This window comes from Apodemus sylvaticus, chromosome 12 (assembly GCF_947179515.1).
Source record: "Apodemus sylvaticus chromosome 12, mApoSyl1.1, whole genome shotgun sequence".
Classification (NCBI taxonomy): domain Eukaryota; kingdom Metazoa; phylum Chordata; class Mammalia; order Rodentia; family Muridae; genus Apodemus; species Apodemus sylvaticus.
In genome coordinates, this window is record NC_067483.1 from 64,067,578 (window position 1) to 64,083,102 (window position 15,525).

Genomic DNA, 15,525 nt, shown 5'->3' on the forward strand with positions numbered 1-15,525 from the left:
AAAGATTGAATACTACATGACTTTCTCGATCAACACAGTCTAATATTTGAAAAATTTACCATAATCTAACCCCTGCCTACATAATTGGGGCAGGAGGATGACCAAGAATAAAGAGAAAGGCAGAGAAAGGAGGTGTTCAATGTACTCAACAGGCCTTATTTCTCAGGACCAATAGACAGACAGTCGCTTGGGACATTTCCAAATAGGCCAGCTAAAGATCAGCCACACTTACCTTGGCAGTTTTAATGTAGTGGCTCAGAACTTCTGCCCTTATCTTCAGTGTCTGAGCATGGAGGATCTCTCTCACAACCCAAAAGCTTACCTGAAAACAATAAAAATTAAAATAACCAAAGGCACTGGGCAGTGGTGGCACATGCCTTTAGTCCCAGCACTTGGGAGGCAGAGGCAGGCGGATTTCTGAGTTCAGGGCCAGCCTGGTCTACAGAGTTCCAGGACTGCCAGAGCTACACAGAGAAACCCTGTCTCGGGGGTGGGGGTGGGGAGGAGACAAACAAAACAAAACAAAACACCCCCCCCAAAAAAAACAAAAAACAAAGGCAAGAAATTCCAAGACTAAAATTAACATTATATTCTTCTTGATATAGTTGCTCTAGTTATTTTTGAAACATTTTTTCTTCTGACTACGGTTTTCTTACAACTAAAAGAAAATATCATAAAATACAAAATAAAAATTTCATTTTAATAAATTTGTGATGGGGCTGGAGAGATGGCTCAGAGGTTAAGAGCACTGGCTGCTCCTTCAGTGGTCCTGAGTTCAATTCCCAGCACCCACATGGTGACTCACAGCCATCTGTAATGGGAGCTGACGCCCTCTTCTGGTGTGCAGATGTACATGTTGACAAAACACACCTCTATACAAAAATACATAAACTGTAAAAAGTTTTATGATGTCTTTGAATTCAATGAAGCCGTAACTTAAATAAACAAAACAAACTTTAAAACCATTTATTAGAGGCTGATAAGATGGCTCAGCAGGTAACAGACCAGGTAAAAAGCCCCCAAAACTGCAAGGTTGGCAACTGGAGTTTGATCCCTAAAAGTCATGGTAGAAGTGGAGAATTGGCTCCCAGGTTGTCCTCTGACCTCCCGGTATGCATGACAGCTTGTGTGCACCTATATTACCTATATACAAAGAATGTGTGTGTGTGTGTGTGTGTGTGTGTGTGTGTATGTGTGTGTGTGTGTACCCTGAAGGCACATTAGATCTATAACATTATTTAATTTGGTCAACGTAGTTGTTTATCAAATGATATATGTATACAGCAACGCATTAATTCATGTTCTGCAAAAATAGGATCTAAGCATGTTTAGGTGGCTTAACTTTAAATAGGACTCAGTTAAGAGTTTAGCAAAGGATACATGACATCATAATCTATATTTCTTCACTTCAAAAAGGAGAAATATTTTAGATTTTCCTTTGAATTTCTACCTATAAAAAGCTGTGTGTGTAATTACATGTATTCTGTGAATGTATGTTAATATAAAATTATATATTTTACAAATTCATTATAATACCTGTTATACTAATACCATTAATGCTCCCTGATTCTAACAAGATTTTTATGAACTAGCAAAAGGCATACTATGAATATTTAAATAGGAACTCTAACAAATATAAGCAATTAATTCAAATCTAAACCGCATAATCAGTGACTTAAATTTCACATTAGACACATTTTAAGACAATATAATTTAAAAAAAATCCAAATGTTCTGTCATTTTCACCGAAAGTTGTGCTGTCCATCCCCCCTTGCTGAGTCTATGCTGCCCATGGCCACTCTCATGAAAGGTTATTAGCAAGGCTGGGTCTGACTTCTGCAGTGAAGCCAACCACACCCCCTAATCCTCCCAAACTGACCCTTTAAGGGGGGACCAAGCATTAACACATACGAACCTGAGGGCTGTCGCCATTCAAAGCACCACAGCAAGCATTCCAAAGAACAAAATGAAAACACACCTCCAATAACCTCAGACACACTTAATAAACATCATCATAAAAAGACAACCAGATGAAAGGATAAACAACGCAGCCTGTAACTCTCGCCAAGGGACCAAAACTGACCAAACCTTGGAAACCAGCTGCTAGCTTATACAAAACAAGCAGTCAATGTGCTTGGGTTCATTCATATGTAAGTAATTAAAAAAAAAAAAAAAAGAAGGAAATCTTAGATTAACAACTCAGAAAACATTCTATTATCAAAAGTGGTAGATTTAGCCTAGAATGTGGTAAAAAAAAAAAAAAACAATGATTAAATGAATTAAAGCTACTGCATCAGGTTTATGCCTCCGAGAACTGTCATTAATGAAAAAGGCCATTTATGATGGCATATTTTACAAATACGCAAAGCAAGCATGGCTATACAGCTTTTTAAACAAATACAAGTATTTCTGGTACATCTGTGAGAATCATAAAGAAGTTAAAAATACAAATAAAAAAATGAAGCTAAGCATTGTGGCACGTGACTATAATCCCAGCACTCAAAAGGTAGAGGCAGAAGGATCAGGAGTTCAAGGTCATCTTCAGCTACAGATCAAGTTCAGAGTTAGACTCAACAACACAAGGCCCTGCCTCAATGAAAAAGGGCAGGGGCAGGAAGACGACTCAGCGGGTAAGTGCAAAAACAAGAAGACCTGAGTTTGGATCTCACGCATTTATGTAAAAATCTGGGAAGACAGTGTTGGGATTGGGGTGGGAGAGTCTGCAGAGACAGGAGGATTCTGGGTGCTTATTGGTCAACAAGAATAGTCAATCCATGCTCAGAGTTCACTGAGAGACTCTCTTAAGATGGGCTGGTGGTGAGGAAGAGTACAAGGAGGCACTAGACAATACTCTGCTTCCGTGTGTGCACACACAACCAAGGACAGCCACGCCCTCCCTCACCAGTAAGTGCAACTCACGTGATTAAATCTTCTTGTGAAAGCAACTGCATTTGGTGCAGAACTATATTTTTCTTTTTTATTCCATCCACAACTTGAAAGTTCCTAAAAGATTAAAACAAAAATTAAGTATAAATTAAATGTAAGAAACAGCTCCGTTTTCTTACATTAGGGAATTCAAACAGTAAAGACGGTGTATGTTCTTTTCTGGAACAACAGATAGGAATACATAACAATACTAATTATTCTGTAAAAGCTAAAACAAATTTATTAGATTATATGCATAAAATTATCCAACAGAATCTAGACAAACGATTTTCACAGAGTATGATGGAGTGTCCTCTGGCTGAATATCCCATAACATCATAAACCTATCCAGTCAGTTATCCATCCCAAGCAGCTTGCTTTCTTGCTCCGTACAGGTATATGGTGTGACGTGCATGTGTGCATGTGCTGTGCGCTTGCTATGGCTACGTGGGTGTAGAGGGTGGAGGCCACACTGAGTGCTTTCTCAGTCACTGTCCACCTCTGTGTTTGAGATGGTCTCTCACTGAACCTGGAGCTCCCATTTCAGCTAGACTGGCAGGCCATTGCCAGCCATCTCTAGCCACCCAGGTTCCATCTGTCCCTTCACCCATCCCCCACCAAGTACTCAGGTTTACAGACAGTCTGGTCCGGTATTTCACATGAGTGCTAGGGATTCAGAGTCTGGTCCCACTGAGTCAACTCTCAGCTCCACAACTAATCATTTTAAAACATCTCATTCTTTGACCTGACAGTTGTTGACTTCAGATATTTGAAGACACCTGTTTAGTAAAGAAGTTCACCCCAATGGTCTAAGAATAGAATTCAAATGGCTCAAGATCTTGTATTAAAAGAAAAAAAACTTTTTAAAAAATTGTACACTAATCCCCTTTATTAGAAATGTACCATTCTGGGTTGGAGAGATAGATGGCTCAGTAGTTGAGAACACTTGCTGATCTTACAGAGAAACAGGGTTTGATTAACCAGCACCTGCAAGGTGGCTCACAGCTGTCTATAAGTCCAATTCCAGGGAATCTAATGCCCTCTTTTGACCTCTGTGGGCACCACATGCTCAAGTGCTACACAGATGTGGTTTCATGCAAAACACCCATCCACATAAAATAAAAATAACTGAAGTCTTTATAATTATGAATGTAGGCTGCAGTGTATGTACAATATATGCACTCTGTGATATAAAGGAAATTACACCTATACGTGGTGCAGACAGCTCAGAGATGCCACTCGTGTCTTACTGCTTCAGCACTCTGATTATTATCTCCACATCATGCTGAATGTAAATGAAGCACAAACACCACCATTCAAGATGTCCCGATGCATGTATGCCAGCAGAACTGAATTCATCTGATTTTAAAGGAGAGCTGCTGTCTATAAACTTTAGGTCTATCAGAGAGATACTGTAATATAGCAAAAACCATAGAGAAAGGGCCCATAACAAAAAAGGAAAACTCTTTTGGGTAGGCAACAAAAGAAATCTGAGAAAGAAAAATCATTAGTCTTTGATAGATGAGAAAATTTATTATACCTGTCATATTTTATTCAAAATGTATTTGTGCAGGTAACTGTGTATTTTCCTTGATTTCTTTATCATGCAGTGTAAACATCAACTAGGAGACTATCAGTGGTTATTGTATTTAATTTTTGAGATACTAAAAGAATGTCTCTTAAAGGATACTACCACCTAAATCTAAAATATATAAAGAATTTGTGGGGCTGGAGAGGTAGCTTAGCAGTTAAGGGCACTGACTGCTCTTCTGGAGGTTCTGAGTTCAAATCCCAGCAACCTCATGGTGGCTCACAACCATCCATAATGAGATCTGACGCCCTCTTCTGGTGTGTCTGAAGACAATGGCAGTCTCATATGCATAAAATAAGTAAATAAATTAAAAAATAAAGAATTTGAGGTTATAGGTAGGATAGTTATATCATCTTAGGCATAATTATCACCTGGTTATTATTTTAATTTGGAAATTAAGCATGAAATAAGATGATTATGAGTCAGGCAGACAAAGGGAGTAACTATGATGTCTATTCTTAGTTGTCAACTTGACAGCATTTGGAACCAATTAAAACCTAAAGAACTAGGTATACCTATGAGGCATTTTCCCCAATTACGTAATTTGACATGGTAGATCCACCTTTAAACTGGACTACACCTTCTGGTGTCAGCCTATATAAAGGGCACAAGAGATACAAGATTTTGTTCTTTGCCTACTTGCCCTCACTCTCGATGACAAGTCCATTCCTTCACTGGCATTAGAGCCTACTTCTTTAGGATTCCAGTGTGGACTGAAGACCAGCTGGGACATCCAGCCTCATGGGCTGAACAACTACTGGATTCTTGGAATTTCTTTTGGTATACAGCCTTTGTTGGGCTAGCTGGACCACTGCCTGTAAGTCATTCTGACAAATGCTCTTTCTAGATATAGATGGATTGATGGATGGATAGACAGATAGATTCATTCTATCCATTTTGTTCCTCTAGAGAACCCTGACTAACAACACACACTGGCAAAATCCACCCACTAACTGGATGTTAAGTAAGAATTTAAGTGCTAACATCTAAACAACAAGAACCTTAAGAGATGCAAGACAGTAGCAATTCAAGAAAATGGACAAGAACTTAAAGATGACAACTGACCTTCCTCTGGCTCAGTACACAGATGAAGTGTGGAAGGGAAGCCAAAGCATAGCATCAAAACAATTTTAAAAAATTTAAAAAGGAGGCCCCTGTAGACAGATTTTAAAAAATCCTATGTTCGTTTTTTTCTAAAGTACAAATTATCTTGAGAGAATACTATTGGCAACTGAAAGCAACAACTTCAAAGTTCTAAAACTCTACATCCAGAGAAATAAGAAAGGCTGGAGATCTTCAGACAGGACATTCTTCAGAGATGCTGCCATGCGTGTGATCATTCTGAGAGAGCAGCAGACACAAGCTCAAAACAGACTGGCAAACTAAGGAAGGAGGAGCGGGTGGCTCAGTGGGTAAATCCACTCGCTGCCTGACCCAAATTCAATCTCACAGGGTTCAAAGGCCCGCAACTTGTTCTCTGGACACATTTACATACCAACATGTGCATGGGTGTGCAACACACACGGGGGGGAGAGGGAAGGAGGGGGGAGTGAGGAAGAGAACAGCTGGGGATGTAGTTTGGTGGTGGTAGAGCTTATATCTACAATGAGCGAGGCCCTGGGTTCATTTCTCAGCACCAATAAAGAAAAACAGAAGCTATACGATCTTCAAACCGAGTCTAGTGCCATAGAAAAAGCACAACTGGAAGCTCAGTGAGCAAAGAGTAATCCTGGGATCTTAGGAAGAGTAAAGAGGAGAAGCCGGAAATCCCAAAAGGCAGGAGAAAATGGTTAAGGGGGGCAGGATGGGGGTGGGAAGATAGTTGTAACTTAAAAGGGGGGGGGGATGCCAAGGAAGAGTTGTCTCCAGTAAGTGAGGCAGCACAGATCACATGTATAATAAACCATCACAGAACTACAGATATGCATGGCACAAACATTGCTTTTCTATTTCGATATAGTACTGCAGTCAAGATGCAACTGTAGGAAAAACCAGGTAAAAGGTATGGAAGAGTTCTCTGTACAGGTTTTGCAACAGTCTATAAATCTTTAATATTTGTACCATTTTCTGCAACTTCCTATCTTCTATGGTTGCCTAAAAAACACAATATTTAAAAGGTGGAAAAAATCCACTTACTAGATTGCAAAGCTAGAACTGTACCAGTGCTCACCACTTTCTTCTGTTCTACCTTACCTCCCACGAGGCCCTTAATTTCTCTGTGACAAAAAAGTTCCCTTGTCTTGAGGAACACAGCAGCAATAGACACATGCTGGGCAGATGGCTCGCTCAGTTGGTAAGCTACTTGCCATGCCATCCTGAGGACCCAAGTTCAAGGACCAGTTCCCCAGCAGGCACTGCAGGACGCACCTATTTAAAAGTAACAATAAAGTGCAGGGGCTAGAGATGCTCAGCATGGAACTACAGCCCCAGGGACACTCTCTTCTGACCTTTATAGGCATTGCACATACATGGTGCACAGGCAAAACACCCATACACATAAAAAAAAAAAAATCTTCAAAAAAACAAAGTGAAGAGCAAAGAGGAGGGCATCTACCATTGCCCTGTGGTGTCTGTCCACGTGCGCTGGCCCGTCCACACACATACTTCAGCAGTACTGGAATCCCAGACAGGGAGCCTCCAACAGCATCTCCTAACTTACTTCACTAATGCAGATCAACTTGAAAAATGAAGTGTTTGTGAGATGAAGCCTTGCTATATATAGCCCAGGTTGGCCTTGAACTCGCTGCAATCCCCCTGCCTTGGATGTCCAAGTGCTAGGATTATAAACAATAAAAAAAAATAAATTGCAAATATTTTCTTTCTTTCTTTTCTCTTTCCCTTTCTTCCATTCTTTCTCTTCTCTCCCTTCCAAGAGAACACCTCTCAGAACTGTTCTTGTGACACACCTGCGGCTACACTGAACAAACAACCTGAAATGTTCCAAAGGCAACTCGGTGGTTGAGGAAGTCAGAGAAGCAAGGGTCGGTTACTCTGCATTCAACAATTCACTCGGCTGTTCCTTGTTTAACCTAGATACTGTCAGTTCATTTATAAACTATAATTACCTGAGCTCCTCAGAGCAAAATGGAAAATTTCAAACTTCCCTATGGTCTCTTCTCTTTTCGTTTCAGACTCTAGCATGATACTATATAGTGTTATTTGCATTTTGCTCTGTCATCTTTATACTGACGCCTTGGTCACACAGACTCCTGTACCAATGCACCTCACACAAACATCCTAAAACTGAAGTGAGTCAGCGACTCAAACAACACTTTGTAAGGATCTAGTGCAAGAACAGACAGCACTGTCTGGGGTGCTAGGTAAGGACCACCCCCAGCAGCCCTGAAACATTAGCATTCGGCACTTGCCATGTTAAAGCACAGCCAGGAAAGAGAATCTTCAAATATATAAAACAATTGTAATTGTTGCTAAAATGAATTTCAGAGCTAAAATGATTTTCAGAACAGGCATGGACTCACTGTGAATCATTACCTATCAAGATCAATTTTCAGTTGCATTTATTTCAGAAGCACAAGGAGGGAAAAACCCCACAACTGATGACCACCTACCCTATGAAAGAATGACTCAATTCACAGGAGTCACAGCTTCTCTTACGTCTTGTAGGTTCCAACACTCTTAAAAGGACTGTTCTAAGGGTGATGATGTAGGGATACCTATAGACAGAAGAAGAGAAAAGGCCAATATAGACCAGCATGTAGACAGAGAGCGAGGGAGGGAAGAAAACAGGATCCCAGAGACTGGGGAGAGGGAAGCGACGAGGACAGGGGTGTCTGTAAGAAGTTAACTCTTGGTCAGGTAGCTCTGAGTTCAGAGTGAAAGCTTTTTAAAGAGATAAGACATCTGTTTGTACCCAGTTATAAGGTTATACAGAAGTCACCACCATAGACGGAATTGCACTCATCATGTTTGCATTTTTAATAAAACAACACCCCTGAAGCTACACCACCTAACAGGGTGAGGCCTCCTCTCTGATGTACTTACCCCCACCCCCCACCCCGTTCCCTCCACCCTGATGACTCCTTAGTGAGATGAGGGGTGAAGACAGAAGCAAATGCCAAAGCAACTTTCTTTGTTCTTTGCCTTCCCAAGCCCCATTGGAAACCTGATCTTATTATATCCTAAGAAGTTCAGGGTGCGGACAGCAGACACACTGGCAGACAGCGCATCGTGCTTCTAACAGTCCGCCTGTGTTATTCTACCATACAAGGCTTTCCACAGCTTCTGCTCTCTTACTAAGTCCACAACCTGCTTACATTTTAATGCAATGATTATTTTGACTAAAACAGGAAAATATTTGTTAAAAATTTTGTATGTTGCTAAAATTATAGTCTTTTGGCAGACATAAAAATATTTGCAGAGAAAGCCTTTTACACATCCTACTAGAAATATCTCAAAGGATAATTTTTTCCAAAATATTTTTAAAAGATTCATAATTAACTAATAAGATTTCCCTAATTTAGCTAGTATTTTTTCCATAATCTCAATCACACAGCTTACTCATTCCTAGTAAATAATAAAACTGAGATAGTTTTGAGGATCTAACAGAAGACTAGTTCTAGGACCTCCTGCCAATTTAAAACAATCATTAAAATAATTAATTTGTATATGACCTATGCATGCCTTCACTATAAATATTTATTTTATGTACAAGAGTATTCTATTTGCATGTACTTGCATGACAAAAGAAGGCATCAGACAGAAGAGGCCATCAGATCACATTATAGAAGGTTGTGAGCCACCATGTGGTTGTTAAGAATTGAACTCAGGACCCGCAACCAGTGTTCTTAACTGCTGAGCCATCTCTCTAGCCCTGTATCCATTACACGTTAAAGCACCTCTAGGTTACTTGTAATATCTAGCACAATGCACCTGCAGGCTTATTCAGCATTATCCCATACTGAAGTACTTTTACATCTACTATAAAAGGTTTAATTTATATTCACAATGACAGTGAAGTGTTATGTTTTGTTTTATATAGGTTAATTATATGTCTTATATGAAAGGCTTAGGCAAGAAGTGTTTTACATTTGAAGTTTTCCAATTTTCAAAGGAACCTAATCTAAAAACAACTCATTAGGATCTTCAAATTCAGACTACTGAGTCTGTGGCTATTGGGCTGTACTGGGTATCAGCAGGGAAAGACATCTATACATGCATAGCAAATAGAACTGCTTTTTCAAAATAGTTTTGCTCTATGATTGCTTTGAATTAAAATGCAGAATTTCTTCATGCAGTGTAATGTTGCTAGAAACTTTCAGGTGGACCTTGTCCTTTAAGAATACATGAAAACCCTGTGTGGTAGTTTGAACGAGATGTCCCCTATAAGGTATTTGAATACCTGGTCCTTAGTTGGTGGCTGTTTGGTAAGAATTGGGAGGTCTGTCATTGGGGAAGGATTTAAGGCTTCAAAGGCCTCCAGCTATTCCTAGTGAGCATCCTGTTTCATCTGTGGACCAGGCTGTGAGTGCTCAGCTGCTGTACCCCAACGTCATGGCGGCTGTCCCCAGGCTTTGCACTGCGATGGGCTCTCCCTGGAACGGTAAGCCCCAATGAAACCCTTCTTTCTTAAGTGGACTTGATGCTTTATCACAGTAACAGACTTTGTAAGAGGCAGAATTCAAATACAATTCAACCTTTAATTAAGGCTATGGAAATACTAGGCAGTCACTACTGGATTCTAAGCCATTCTGGCATAACTTACCCTATACTGAATAATACAAAACTCACCCTGAAGAGAAACTCCACAATTATATGCAGCACAATGAATGCAGTAATGGCTTCAGAAAAATACAAGTTTTGCAGAACATCAGAGAATTCACAACAGACAAAACTACCCCACTCCTATGAATATAGTAGGATGGATATGGTGGTTTCAGTAATAAATGTCCCCCCACAGTCTCAGGAACATGAATACTTAGTTCCCAATTGGTGGTATTGTTCTGGGGGGGGGGGCAGTTAGGCAGTACAATTTTGCTGGAGGAAAGTATGGGGGCGCTCTGAGAGTAAAAGCCTCACCCACTCGAGAACTGCTCTCTGCTTTGTGCCTGCAGTTCAAGACAAGGAGCCTCAGCTTCCCACTCCACTGGCCACACCCTGCCTGCCGCCATGCTCTCCTCTGTGACATGACAGACTCTTAGCCCTCTGGAACCATAAGTCTAGACAAAGTTCTGTAAACTGCCTTGGTCATGGAATTTTATCACATCAACAGAAAAGTACTGAATCCAATGGAGAACTTATAGACTACAGTCAAAGCTTCAGCATGAGGCAATGCATGGAGAGAGAGGTCCTATGAATGTGTAAGAGCTTTCTTCATGATCCCAGACAAGTCAAACCGACTAGATCCACGTATATGAGAAAAACTTTAATAAGAGCTTGGTGGCAGAAATATCAGAAATTAATGAGTGTACAAAGCCTCCAAGCTAACTTTTTGTCTTTAATCAGTATTGGAAGATTTAGTTTTAGGGAAGAAACCTAAAATATTCTACATGAGTAGAGGGGAACAAACAAAAGAAAAGCCTCTGTCCACAGAAGGAATGTCACTTTTAGAAATCACAGAGCACTAAAAACAGACTTGTAAAAATGACTGCGACCGTTTTAAGCTGGAAGTGATTCGCAGTCGCTGCTTCAATTCACCCCTAAGTGAAACGAAGCTTCTCTCCACTAAACCAGATAGATGACGTTTCCTGCCATTTTATGGGTGGCAGATCTACAACCCATAAGCGCCTGACTTGTATTCTAATGTGGACAAGAGGTGTCCTCTCTACTGTTACCACCTTTGAAGATGGCTGTAGCTCTGACAGAAGCTCTCCTGATTGCTGTAACTACATATAACCAGAACTCTATTCTGAGATCACCCACTTCTGAAATTTACTCAAAGACTTAGCAGCTTCAAGTAACTACCACCACCGCCTCCTCCTCCTCCCTCCTCCACTTCTACCACCACCACCACCACCACCACCACCCTGCCAGGTTAAGCTAGCTTTTTAAAGTCAAAGATGAAGAATACATTAGTGGCACAATTCATGAACAGCAGAGCTGAAAAAAAAAAACCCTCGCAACTCTTCTGACTTGTCATCCTTAAGTGTCTGTGAAATGCAATGCCTAAACACTGAGACAGCTGGAGAGTGGGGTACATGATGAAGAGCATCACTGCTCCTGCAGAGGCCTTGGCCAGGATACCGGCACCACATGGTCTGTAACTTCAACTACCAGGAAACACTACCCTCTGGTCTCCACAGGCACTGTATATCACATGCTGCAGAAACACATATGTAGGCAAACATACACATAAAACAAAACTAAAAAATATCTTTAAAAAAAAAACTTGTACAGTAATAGCATTTCCCTTTCTCTGCTTTCTGGACAACCCTGACAAAAATGTCTCCATTTGACCATGCTTCGCTACCATGATGGGCTAAACCCTCAGAAACTGAAGGAAAGTAAAACAAACCCTTTCACCTTAAAAACACGGGGGTTGGGTGGGGGGCAGAGGATGGAAAAAGGGGAATGGAGAGGATGAGGAGAGGAAAAGAGAGGAGGAGAAGGGAGGGGAGGGAAGGGAGGGGAGGGAAAGGAAGGAGAGGGGAAGGGAGGGGAGGGGAAGGGAATGTTGCAGGTGAAGTGCCTCAGTGGGAGCAAGGCTACAGTGAGTTTGTTAACCAGCACTACTTTAAAAATAAAGATAAGCAAATGAAAGAATGTATTTAGAACTATGTGCTGGACAGATTTAAAGGCAGCAGCAAAGCATATAGCAATTGGCTGTGGACCATGTTAAGGAAGAAGAGAAATAAAAAAGCAATTGTGGATGAAGAGAGGGCCTGCTGGTTAGTCAAGAGAGGGCACTTAATAAACGTATACCTAATTTAAAGAAGCAATGTCCCCAGAAGCTTACCATCTTCATCAGAGTAACGGTCTCCTCAGGAACACACACACCCAGCCCCCACTCCAGGCCTCCTGTGCACAGCACTTTCACCCAGCTTACAGGGTTGCAACCCATTAGCCGCTGCTCACCAGTTCCTCACCAGAACACATTTCCCTAACACACTAAAGGTGGGTGCGCAGTCTGGCCTCCTTACAGACTGCTTCTCAGTGAAGTCAACACTGAAACCCACCCCGCCAGGTGTCCTATGCTCTCCTCATTATCTTTCACATGACACTGTTTAACTCACGTCCCTGAAACAGGCAATCTAGGGAACAACTAGAGCAAGGCCTGACACACAGCAGACACTTGAAGGTGTACTGACTGGCATCACAACATCAACAGTTCTGTCAGATAGCAAGTATCAGACGTCAGGAGTCTGTAGAAAAGCAAAGAAGTCTAACGTCACCAGATAACTCAGGGAGGAAGAGGGGGTTAAGCACGACAGGCGCCGGGGCTGGGGGATGAAGGACTGTCTTTTGCTAGACCAGAAAGCATAGACCATGTACTCAGAAGCAAGAAGAGGGCAAAGCAAGGAAGAGATTCAGACCCTGCTGATCTTCAAAGCAAGTGAAACCACAGAGGTGGCTTGAGCAGGTCACACGAACACATTTCAGTGTTGCTTCCATGGCTACCTGAGGAAACAGACCTCAGGGGTCAAAGCAGAAGCTCCCTGTATCAGTTTAGCACCACTGTCAAAGGGAACGAATCCAGGTGTGTCCAGGTGTATCTGTGAGGGTTTCCCAACGATAACTAAAAGTAGACCCACCCTGGATGTGGGCAGCACCATACTATGGGCTGGGGGGAAGACCAGCTGAGTGCCAGCTACCCCTTTCTCTGCTCTGTGGCCTACCAGGTAATAACTGCTCTGTTCACCATGCTTTCCCACCAGGCTGGACCCTCTCAAACCATAAGCCCAAATTCTTCCCTCCAGGAATTGGTTCTTGTAGGCTATCTGGGCACAGTGACCAGAAAAGTGACCAGTGTACACGCAGATCAAGTGAGAGAGCATTGCTGTGATTCAGAGGAGAGAAGATGGCTTCTTAGACTGAGGGGTTGACAGCAGAGAACTGGGTATCTGTCAAGTACTGGGTGCAGTGGTGCACACCTAAAATCCCAGGACTCAGGAGGTGGAGGAAGAACTATCAGGAGCTCACGGTCTCATGTCTTCTGCTACATATACTGAGTTCCAGGCTAGCTTGGGCTACTTAAGACCTTGTCTCAAAAGAGTGGGGGAGTGGGAATCAACTTGAAGCTTCAAAGCGTTGTTTGATGTCCCAAGGGAAATAAAAAAAAAATCCTCTTAAAATGGAAGTCTATGTCTCCAATAACAATCTAGTGTACAGTGTCCAAGCTCTGAGTCAACATTTCAGAGCATCAGAAAGAGGGCCACTCCAGGTCAAAGAATGCAGTCATCTAATGGTAAACCTGGAATTCACAAAACTTAGTATGGGGGTAGGGAGGAGTATAAAATGTCTCAATAAAAATTTTATTCTGATTACAAGCTGAAATATTTTGGCTATTGGAGGTTAAATAAGTCGCCTATTGTTTTACCTATTCCTTTGTACTGTACAATGTGGCTACTACATCCATAGTTAAACAAATGACACAGGATTTCCAAGGGTTATAAGTCAGGAGAAAGAGCAGTAATAAATAATTTTATCCAAAAGGGAAAATGACCCTTAGAAGACTTAAAATCAAGGAGGTGGCAGGGGGCTTCTCGAGAGAAGCAGAAATGAATGTTCTAGGGTTTTTTGTTTTGATCGTTTAAATACAACATTCTCTGCCTACCATCATTTATAGAGTACATAGTTCTTCATCTCCCATTAATACAATAACTCTATTTTTTAACCCCTCTGCTTTGTTAGAGAAGGACAACTTATGGAAATGACAGGGCCCAGAGGTCACTTGGCCAGCTCTCTCTTCACTTGATAGGCAGCAAAGTCGAGATACTAAGACATTAAGTATCCTACATGGGGAAAAAAATAACAAGTATAACCTGTTCACACTCAGATGTACTGAACTTACCAGCTATTACAGTATTCAGGGTCACAACAGACTGCATATAACACAACAAATACTGCACACTATTCCCAAAGAACCAATCGTGAATTATCAAATGGCTTCGTTTGGGAGAACAAAAATCAAGTCTATAGTCTACGAGCAAAAACTGTCTTTTCCGAATCTAAGCCTACTGTCAATACTGAGTTATTACAATAGTTTATATGTGACCTGAATGCATCTTTGAAGGTACATGTGCTGTGGCTGGGTCTCCAATGTAGGGAGGCAGGAGAAGCCTTCCGAGTCTCAGGGAAGCACACGCGAGTGCAGTGGCTCTCAGGGAGTGGCTGTCATAAAGACACATGCTTGGGTCTGCTGCACCAAGCCATCCCTTACTACTTTCCTGTCACACTGTGAGGCAGCCAGAGGCCTTCATTCAAGGCCCAACAAATAATACCTCCTGGTTCTGAAAACTAATATCTAAATAAACCTCCTCTATATAAAGTATCCAGCATCAGGCATTCTGTTATAGCAATACAAAGTAAACTAAGACAGCTGTGTATAGAACATAACTGTCACTATTCCCTTACCAATGAAGCAAAATTATTATTATACACAGGCCTTTAAACTGACAAACTATAAATGTACATGAGCACACACATGCACTTATAGTGAGTAGGTAGATATGTAGTATTAGTCTCTATTTTTATTGGGAGAAAAATGTGTTTTGTGATCCTCCTCTCAAGTGTCAACATTGGGACCACCTAGTCTAGCAACACACGAGGGTAGAGAGAGAACTGACCTCATAAAAGTTGTTCTCTGACCTCTATACATGCATCCACACAGCGTACAACACATGAGCACACACAGTAACTTTTAAAAGTTAAACAGTAAGTCACATTATAAAAAATTAAGGTAGAAGGAAGGATTACTGAGTTATGTCTAATTTTCACCTTCCCATAAAAAAAGTCTCAACACTATGAGTAAAAACTTCTGCAAGTCTATTACTTCCTTGCATAACCAAGTGATTCAAACATCCCAATTATGACTAAAGAATGCACTATGATGA

At 41.3% G+C, this 15,525-nt stretch overlaps 1 protein-coding gene across 10 annotated transcripts in view; it reads right to left on the minus strand.

Moving 5' to 3' along the window:
* Ralgps2 (Ral GEF with PH domain and SH3 binding motif 2) overlaps positions 1–15,525 on the minus strand; it is a 126,726-nt gene that overhangs the window by 71,825 nt on the left and 39,376 nt on the right. For all 10 annotated transcript variants that reach the window (XM_052200592.1, XM_052200585.1, XM_052200593.1 and 7 more), the window contains 2 exons: positions 2,920–3,003; positions 233–322 (listed from right to left, as the gene is read on the minus strand). In XM_052200592.1, coding sequence (XP_052056552.1) covers positions 233–322; positions 2,920–3,003 — 174 coding nt within the window. The remainder of the gene's footprint in view (positions 1–232; positions 323–2,919; positions 3,004–15,525) is intronic.